Source organism: Nannospalax galili, unplaced genomic scaffold (assembly GCF_000622305.1).
Source record: "Nannospalax galili isolate Female #2095 unplaced genomic scaffold, S.galili_v1.0 scaffold511, whole genome shotgun sequence".
Taxonomy (NCBI): domain Eukaryota; kingdom Metazoa; phylum Chordata; class Mammalia; order Rodentia; family Spalacidae; genus Nannospalax; species Nannospalax galili.
The window spans coordinates 1,792,662-1,803,033 of NW_008331831.1; the positions used below are offsets into that span (position 1 = coordinate 1,792,662).

Below are 10,372 nucleotides of genomic sequence, written 5' to 3' on the forward strand. Positions count from 1 at the left end.
GGCGGCTAAAGCTGGGTTTCCGTGAGTCGATGATGGAAGGATAGCGCCCCCCGGGAAGACTGGATCATAGGCAGTAAGACATGGGACTCAGCTTAGTCCGTATTACAGCTCTTTATTCAGTGACTCAGCTCAGCTCCAAGTCTTGGTGATCCAGCTCCAATTATTGAGGAAAAACCAGGACACTTACCTTGGGGGTAGTGGTAAAAGCTTTAGCTGATAGGTACTTTTGAGATACCCCATCTACATATGGAAGTGGGCTCCTGCCAGACTGCCAGACTGCCAGACTGCCTGAAAATCACACAGGAAAACCTGGCATTTCCAGAGCCGGAGGCCATGTTTCTGTGGCAGCTACTTCAAAAGATGAGTCAGGAAGATGCCAGGAAAGCACCCTGCTGAAAAAGGAGTCTCTGCATTTGAGCCGAGCCCATGGGCTATCCGGTCATGAAGAGACTACTACTTTATACAACAAGGTCCCCAACAATGTAAGATAAATTGCAAAGGAATAATAAGTCCTCTAAATCCAAAGAAGTGATATACATATATGTAGGTATACATGTGTGTACATATTTCTGTATACATACATGCAGTTTTTTCCAGTCAAATGAGAAATCAAAGAAATTAAATACATCATTATACATTCAGGAATCATAGATCTCAAATTCTGTAAATAAAATCTGAACCAGTTCTACTCAGTGCTCGAAGAGATGAACAAAATGGGTGTTAACAAGGTCCAACTACTTGGGCATCACTGACCTTTGCAGAGATGGCCTGCAGGGTAGACAGGACCATAGAGGAAAGCATCCTTTAATGTATGCTGCTTTTCCTCACACTCCATCCTTCTTGGCATTACTTACAGTGTGAGTCTAAAATCATCCTTCTAGTCTTTTTTGTAAATTCCTTAAGGGGCTTTGATCTCTGCTCTGCTGAGTTGCCATCACCTGAAACTGTACCTGGCTCATAGTTTCTCTGTATTAGTGAGTGGTATCTTCCAGTTCTCACTTATAGCCATCACTGAATTGTTTCCTCTAAATTATCTTTTCATCATTAGCTTTAACTGAGATCACTATTTTTTTTAGCCCCAATATACATTTGGGATTAGTTGGGAGTATTTATTCTACCTTGCTGTCCTACCAGTTACTATAAATTTCACCTCTTCTCTCCCAATACCTTATGGTTTTACTGGTCTTATTGATAAAAGATGGAAGGCAATATGAGTTTTCTCCCCACCCCACCCCCACCCCCTCATGTGACCCTAAGGTACCGTGTGGCTGAAGCACTGAGTCATCATCATTGGAAGTATCTCCTGCTACAAATGTTTTCTGCTACCCTTTCCTGGAGGCTAGCTTCTTTCCTCAAGCAGAAACCACAAGCTTCTGCACATGAACTTGCATCTTAAAAAGGAACCTTTTGGAATGGAGTCTGGAATCATACCTAATAGTTTATGTGGAAACAGAATCAAGAATTATGAACTCTGGAGAAATGCTCCTTTGAGCCACAGCATCGAAGTTAACAGGCCTGAGTAGGTTCATCCTAAAGAAAACTTGTTTTTGCTGGGTCTGGTGGCACAAGCTTATATTCTCAGCTACGCAGGAGGCACAGGCAGGATGATCACAAGTTTAAGTCCAGCATGGACCAAAGAATGAATTCAAAGCCAGCCTGGGCACCTTAGTGAGACTTTGTCTCAAAATAAAGAGGGCTTGGGATGGATGTAGGTCAGTGGTATAACATTTGCCTAACATGCACAGATCCCAACATTCAATCCCCAAAGCCACCCCCAAAAGACTCACAAAATTTGTTTTTAAGAATCCTCTTTGCTAGGCTGACAAGATAGTTTAGCAGGTAAAGGCACTGGCCTTTAAGACTGACGATCTGAGTGTGATTACCAAGAGCCACATGGTGGAAGGGGAGACACCCTAAATCTCAAATTACCCTTGATCCCCATATGAGTGCAATAGCGTGTATGCACCCACACAAGTAAGGTAGTAAAATATATGAGTCATTTGCAGTAAGATGAAAACACTCTTTCTGAAGCTATCAGCCACCTACAACACAGCCAGAGAGCCACAACTGGTTGTAATTGTAGGTTCTTGTGTGCATCAGGCGACGCTCACTTTCTTACCCTTTCACATGTTAAAGACAAAACACCAGGCATCCAAAGATTCCTGTGTGTTTTCACAAGAGCACACATGCACATATATTTGTAGGGGATGTCCCAATAGTTTGTACATTATCCACACATACATATGACCAGAGGACAGCATTTCAAGACTCAAAAAAACCATTCATCCAACTATCTAAAGGATTCTTGCCCTTAGCATGTGATGGTGAGGCTCATTGGGCTGATTTCTTTATGGCAAAGATAACAAACCTGTAAGAAGCTGCCTTATCTATTACTCTGCAAAACAGCTAAATGAGAGTGCGCTCCTTTTTTTAAATAACACAATTTCGCTTTTCACTACAGGACAAATGCCTTAGTTTTGTTGTTTGCTTTACATTCCTCTGCTGCTTGTAAGTAAAAAAGCTTCTGCCTTACTGTGCAGATAACACTCACTTTCTGTTTGGTTAAAAGAAATTGGAAAGCTGGACAGCCAGATAACTGGGGCCATGGCCATGGGCCAGGAGAAGACTGTGCTGGGTTGATTTATGCTGGGCAGTGGAACGACTTCCAGTGTGAAGAAATCAATAACTTCATTTGCGAGAAAAACAGGGAGACAGGTAAGCAGCAACGGGGCTTAAGAGAAAGCGAGAGGGGCAATGAGAAAGGCCTAAACACAGGCTCTGAAGTTTGAGGTTCCAACCCTGTGTCTACTGGTTCATAGCATGGCAGGTTGTCAACCTCAGGGAAATAAAAATAGCATCATCCAAGCTGTAGAGATGGCTCAGTGATTAAGAGCACAGGCTGCTCTTGCAGAGGACCCAGGTTCAATTCCCAGCACCTACATGGTGGCTAACAACCATCCGTAACTCCAGTTTCAGTGGATCTGAGCTGTCTTCTGACCTCTGTGGGCATTGCATGACATGGGTACATTTACATATATGCAGGCAATATACTCATACATAAAAAATAGCATCTTCACAGGGTTGTTGTGAGAACTTTTAGATAAGTTAATAAATATACCTAACATTTAGGAAGTACTTGAAAAATGTTATACTTCAAGACTCAGGTCAATAACTTATAATACTGTCATTTAACTGTTTTTTAGTTGGTTGGGTTTTTGTTTTTCTAGAAACAGTCTCACTATGTAGCCCTGGCTGACCTGGAACTTAGTATGCAGACCAGGCTGGCCCCAACCTCAGAGATTTGCCTGCCTCTGCCTCCCCAGTGCTGGGACTAAAGGTGTGCATCACCATGCCTGTCTTAACTGTTCTTTGAGATAAGGCATCAATGTGCTGGCTTTAGGGAGTATGCACATTTGCATCCAGCCAATTCAACTGAGCTGCCAGTCTGCATGTACTTACTGAACAGTTACAAGCCGGGTGTGGTGCTAGATAACTGAGGACTGTACTCTGCATCTCTTAAAAACATATATGTCAAATAGGCCTTTAGAGAGCTTGACTTCAAAAGATGCTGACATAAAGCTTCATTTACTATTTGAGATAATGGCAGTCTTTAGGACTATACATAAATCCCAGTGAACTAAATGTTTTACATGGGCAATCTGCATGATTTTGTGAATTAGATTTCAATGAAGATATTTTTGCTAGTGGTAAAGAGAAGCCTTAAATATATGTTGCTCACATTATTTTTGGAAGGAACTGGGGCACAAGTTATTCACATACACATTAAAGACATTTACCAAGTGCTTTTTTGGTCTAAATGCTAGCAATCTTAAAACATAGGAACACATGTTCTGGTTAGTTGAAGGAAGAAGTGTGGACATGTAAACAGGGATGACAGCTCATGGAGTTGACCAGAAACTAGGATTCCCCAGAATAAGCCCTTACAAATGGAACTTAAATCCAGGTATGGTGGCACATGCCTTTAATCCCAGCACTCGGGAGGCAGAGGCTGGCAGATCTCTGTGAGATCAGGCCAGCCTGGTCTACATAGCAAGTTCCAGGCCAGCTGGGGCTAAAGGGAGACCTTGTCTCAAACAAAAAACAACAAAAAATGGAATTTAGCTTTTACTTAATCTGAAGAAAAGCTGGCAGACATTTCTTTGAAGAAGCATTGTTGGGGCTGGACCTGGCTCAGCGGTTAAGAGCACTGGCTGTTCTTGCTGAGGATCTGGCTTCAGTCCCAGCACTCACAAGGAGGCTTACAACCATCTGTAACTCCAGTTCCAGTGGATCCGACACCACTGGCCCCCGTGGGTATTGCATGACACAGGTACACATACATGTAGGCAAAACACTCATATAGATAATAAAAATAAAAATATTTAAAAGAAGGCCGGGCGTGGTGGTGCACACCTTTAATCCCAGCACTTGGGAGGCAGAGGCAGGCGGATCTCTGTGAGTTCAAGGCCAGCCTAGTCTACATAGCGAGTCAGGTCAGCTGAGGCTACAGGAAGACCCTGTCTCAAAAAGAACCCCCCCAAAAAATATTCAAAAAAAAAATAAGCATTGTTGAATGATATAACTCATGTCCATCTTTCTTTCTTCCAGTGCTGTCATCCACATTATAACAGACTATGATGCAATAACAAGAACATATTTTTGGGCGGCTCTCAAAGGCAAAAGACACTTCTTTCCAATTTCATCACTGTGTCACCTGATTGGGTGAGAAGAAGCACTGAATACCAGTTACTGGGGGCAAAAAAAAAAAAAGGACAGCTACTTTACCATTACTCAAGGACTTGGGAACTAAAATGTTCCCTTGGTTGATATATTGATTTTCAGAGAGCAAATGGACTGAATCACATAGATTTATCAGCCAATAACCATACAGTTATACAAATTTTATCTTCCAAAATATGGAATGCTCCAATCAGAAAAAGACTACCGTTGGTTGTTGAGCTAGAGGAAGAACTTAAAACATTCACTGTGTAAACAGTACCTTTACATTTCTAAATCCCAAATGTAGGGAAAATATGCAAACATACAGATATATAGGCCAACTTTTAGTAATAATGAAATGTACTTTAAGAGCTTTTAAAACATTGTATTTTTGTACAAAATATTTGCTTTTTACAGTTATGTTCCTTTTTCCCCCATTTTACTAATATAATACATGAAGCCAAAGAAAACAATAATGGTACTAATAAAATTTCATGGGGTTTCTCTTCAGATTTAAACTACCAGTGGCAACAAATTTTTTTCACTTGTGGTTTTAAAACTAATTGTGTGTGTGTGTGTGTGTGTGTGTGTGTGTGTGTGTGTGTGTGAATCATTTCCTCAGAGGAGTGAATCACCTGAGGCATTCAGAAATACCCTTGTACATTTTGCTGGAGATCAAGCACATCATGTCTCATTCAAGACATAAGAGCCACCACCCTTGACGTAAGAGGAAGTGTCAACTCAGAATCTGCTTTTGTTTACTTTGATAGAGGAGCGATGAAGAGACATCTGCTGGAAAAAAACAGAGCTCTTCAATCAGAGTCGCTGAGAGTCCCTGTTTTAGGGATGCTGTGTGAATAGGATTGTTATCAGACCCACACCAGAGCTGACAGGACTTTATAATGTATCAGCCAAAGGCAGCAATGCTAGAAAGATGGGAACCAGTTATATGCTACTTGGAAAGTTTGTTTTTCTTAAGTTAGGTTCCCAAAACATAGCTCTAAGGAACATGCAAGATGAGGCAGAGGCAGGCAGATCTCTCTGAGTTCAAGGCCAGCCTGGTCTACATAGTGAGTTCCAGACCAGCTGGGGCTACAGGGAGACCCTGTCTCAAAAAAAAAAAAAAGATTGTCATTGAGGAGTCTGTTGTGAAAGTGCTTGAATGAGGCACTGAGGATAACTGAGTAAGTTATATATTCCATCCAACCAGTCCCCTTCTCATCTAAGGATCTTTCCAGACAGTGCTGTTACCAAACCAATGTAAAACGCTACAAAACAGAATGTGACTTCACCCATGAACTATGGTGCATGCCTGTTGTTGGATAAGCATGTCCTCTGAGGGAACTAGAGACAGTCACCCCTCCCACCCAGTCGGTCAGCTTCAACTGCATGAGGGGGAAGGTCTAAGGACAGACACTGAGGAAGCTGGGAAGCAGCAAGTAGTCACCATCTTGGTGGCTCACTGGTGGGGCACAGTGCTGGTACAGATCTCAAAAGCTTAGCCGAGATGTAGAGACAGGGCCCATGGGCATTCATGCCTTTGTAAGTAATCCTCTCCGGGAAGTCATAAACTACACAAAAACCCAAAAAGAATGTATTGTGTTGGTTTTTTGTCCGTAGGGTATAGGGACTGCGTGGCCCTGGGATCCCAGCGTGCAGGTCTCCTGGGGGAATGGGAATTTGGTGCAACACCTGTGATCATACTATTTTCACAGCTTGGGAACAGCCATCCTTAGTACATTTACACCCTGTTTTCCTCTCTGTGTGACCCGGACAAGCTGCCAGGTGCTAATGTTGTCTGAGCCTAAATTGCTGGCTGGAGGGATGGGTCAGTGGTTAAGAGCACTCACTGCTAAGGACCTGAGTTCCTAAAACCCACATTGGGTGGCTCATAATTGCTTGTAACTCCAGCTCCACAAGATCCAGTGCCCTCTTCTGGCCTCTGAAGGCACCTACATCCACATGCACATCTGTACATATTCACATACATACATACATACACATGAATGAATCAACTGATGGCTGCTGGGAAGGAGGGAGTCAGTCTCTCTCAAGGATGTGACTTTTGGTAGGTTGACCAGGCTCCAGTGGATGGACCCACACTGAAGGGCATTTGGAGACACAAATTAAGACTCTGTAGGCCTTTATTTTATATACATACACACACGTATATAATGTATAAATAATAGAGTACATTACATTGTATCAGGAGGTACAGATAGGGAAGGGGATCTAAATACCATCAAATTCTGTTTATGAAAATCACAAAAATTCAATTAATTTTTTTAAAAAGGCTGTCTACAGGGGCAGGGGATGTAGCTCAGTAGCTCAGTGGTAGATCACCTACACAAGCACTGAAGGGGAAAAAAAATTGTCAACGAGAAAGTTGGAATTAACTATCAGATATCATTAAGATAGCTAGTGCTGGGGCTGGAGAGATGGCTCAGTAGTTAAGCACACTGGCTGTTCTTGCAGAGGAGCCGGGTTCAATTCCCAGCCTCTGTAACTGCAGTTCCAAGGAAATTTGATGCTTTCTTCTGGCTTCCTCAGGCACTGCATGAAACGGGTGCACTTACATGAAGGCAATACACTCATACTCATTTTTAAAAAAAGACAGCTAGTGCCAGCGTCCACCAAGGAGGTTGTCCTTTCTCAGCCCTAATAACTTCCCAAGTGTGTATTGCTTGTCAGGCCCTGTGCCAAGTGCTTTGATCTGGCCATCTCACCTAATCCTCCCATCAACTCTGTGAAGCAAACCTACTGCATTCCCCACTTTACTGGAACAGGGACTCACTCAAGGTCATGTGATATCCTGGATCACACACCATCACTATGTGAAGACAGGCTTTGAAAATGTTCTCATTTCTTTAGGAAATGTTACATACTGGATAAAATCAGATGAATATATTATGAGATACCTCATGTCCATCTCTGTATGTAGCTATTTATCAGGTTCCTGATTCCTTTAATGACAATTAGGTTCTTTTGGAAAGGAGAGTCTTCAGGCACCTAACTTGCTATGTATTAAGGGCAGATGGAAAATATTTTTCTCTAAATGGCTCTTGGAAGAAGGGAGGCATGAGGCTTCCCACCCATCCTTCTTATTTGTAGCATTTAGAATTCAAGCTGAAGCAAGCAACCAATGGTGATAGCTGCTCCCACGAGGAACAAGAGGTGCTGGAGAAGTGGACAGTGTAGAAACCAGGTAATGGTGCCAAGCACATAGATTTTCCTCTGATGACTGACTGTGAGAATGTATTTCTCATTCGTGACTCAAAGCAGTATGATAGTAATACTGCTATAACCACAATAACTGACAAATGGGATTGCATGAAATTAAAAGGCAACAAAGGACACTCTGACAGAGAGAAAAGACACGCAGAATGGGAGAACAATCTTTGCCAGCCATACTTCAGACAAGGGCATAAAATATAGAATATCTTAAAGGAAAACTGCAAAAGTTTAATGCAAAAAAGATCTTTGAATCAGTAAGTGGACTGATGAACTGAACTGAACTGAACAGATAGTTCTCAAAAGAAACACATTATTAACAAACATATTTCAGTGTTCAGCACCTCAGCCATCAGGAAAATGCAAATCAAAACTACTAGGGGATTTCACTCCAATCAGAATGGCTACCATCAAGAAAACAGATGATACTGGGCATGGTGGTGCACATCTTTAGTCCCAGCACTCAGGAGGGAGAGGCAGGCAGATCTCTGAGAGTAGGTCAGCCTCGTCTACATAGACTCTCTCTCAAAAATAAATTAAATAAATAAATAAATAATAACAAATGCTGGTGAGGATGTGGGGAAAGGAGAACTGTCATTCCCTGCTAGTGGGAGTATAAGCTGGAGCAGCCACCATGGAAATCGGTAATGTATGACCCAGCCATACTTTTCCTTGGTGTATACCCCAAATACCCTGAGTCCTATCAAGAGATAATGAAACGTCTATGTTTATTGCTGTACTATTCACAATAGCTAAGAATCAGCCTAGATGTCCATCAACAGATGAATGGATAAAGAAAATGCGAATATACACAAATTTAAATAAAAATAAAATAATGTCTACAGAAAAATGGAAGGAACTGGAAGTTATTATGTTAAACAAAATATCCAGACTCTTGGGCATGGTGGCTCACGCCTTTAATCCCAGCACTTGGGAGGCAGAGGCAGGTGGATCTCTGGGAGTTCAAGGCCAGTCTGGTCTACATAGTGAGTTCCAGGCCAGCTGGGACTACTGGGAGACTCTGTCTCAAAAAAGACCCAAAAAAAAAAAAATCCAGACTCATAAATCCAACATCACAAGTTTTCTTTCATATGCTCTATTGGTTACTTGTTGCTATGATCAAATACCTGACAAAAGCAATTTAATGGAGGAAAGGTTTATTTTGGCTTATAGTTTTAGGCTACAGTTCATCATGGAGAGTAAGGTATGGCAGCAGGAGTGTGAGACAGCTGGTCACAATGTATCTGCAGCCAGGAAGCAGAGAGCAGACAGGAAGTGAGACTATAAAAACCTCAAGACTCAGGGATGGAGAGATGGCTCAGTGGTTAAGAACACTGTTCTTACAAAAGACCCAAGTTTGAATCCCAGCACCCACATGGCAGCTAACAACTGTCCATAACTCTAGTTCCAGGGGATCCAACAGCCTCATCTGTCCTCCGGAAGGCATTGCACAACATAGGTGCACTTACCTACATGCAGGCAATACACACACACACACATACACACACACACACATAAAATAAAAATAATAAAATATAAAGTTAAAAAAATAATAACCTCAAGACTCACCCTCAGGGACTTTTTCTTCCTCTAGTGAGGCAAAAAAAAGAAAGCGGGGGGTGGGGGTGGGTGGTGGGGGAAAGGGTCTTAAAGGAAAGTTGAGAGAGAAAAAAAGGATAATAGAATATATGCCATGAAGCAGAAGGGGAGCTACTGAGAGAAAGGGGCAGGAGGGGGGAGGGTGGGAGAGGACCAATAAAAACAGTATTATGAAAATACCATAGTGAAACCATTATTAAACACTAGTAAAGATTTTAAAATACTAAAATATAAAACAAGCCGGGCGTGGTGGTGCACGCCTTTAATCCCAGCACTTGGGAGGCAGAGGCAGGCGGATCTTTGTGAGTTCAAGGCCAGCCTGGTCTACATAGTGAGTTCCAGGACAGCTGGGGCTACAAGAAGACCCTGTCTCAAAAAGACAAAAAAAAATTTATAGATAGATAGATAGATAGATAGATAGATATATAGATAGATAGATAGATAATAGATAGATAGATGATAGATAGATATATGTATGTATATATATATATAAAACAAAAGGGCACATCCCTCTTGCACATGCATATTAACTCTCCTAATCATGCAAACCTGTTTCCCCTTCTTTAAACATGAGGAAATAAGATTCAGTTAAAGACTTGCCCACCAAGCAATCCTTACCACAATCCCTTTCAAAAATGCAGAGCCAATCAAGTTCTCTATTCTTAAGTCCCCAAACACAAGTTCATCTATCAGATGTTCTGTCCCCCAGCTTCAAATCTTCCCATGGACCCCAGCTGCCTGCAGGGCGCATATGCAGAGGCCATGAGAATCATCTAAACTACTTCCCAGCTCCAGCTGCAGATCACTCTGCCTGCAGCCCAGT

General features: G+C 42.1%; 1 protein-coding gene across 2 annotated transcripts in view; it reads left to right on the forward strand.

The window, feature by feature from the left end:
- The window catches only part of Colec12 (collectin subfamily member 12), a 200,782-nt gene extending 195,542 nt beyond the window's left edge, over window positions 1–5,240 (forward strand). For both annotated transcript variants that reach the window (XM_008826958.3, XM_029560557.1), the window contains 2 exons: window positions 2,570–2,715; window positions 4,609–5,240. In XM_008826958.3, the coding sequence (XP_008825180.1) occupies window positions 2,570–2,715; window positions 4,609–4,628 (166 nt within the window). In that variant the 3' untranslated portion in view covers window positions 4,629–5,240. The remainder of the gene's footprint in view (window positions 1–2,569; window positions 2,716–4,608) is intronic.
- The last annotated feature ends 5,132 nt before the right edge of the window (window positions 5,241–10,372 follow it).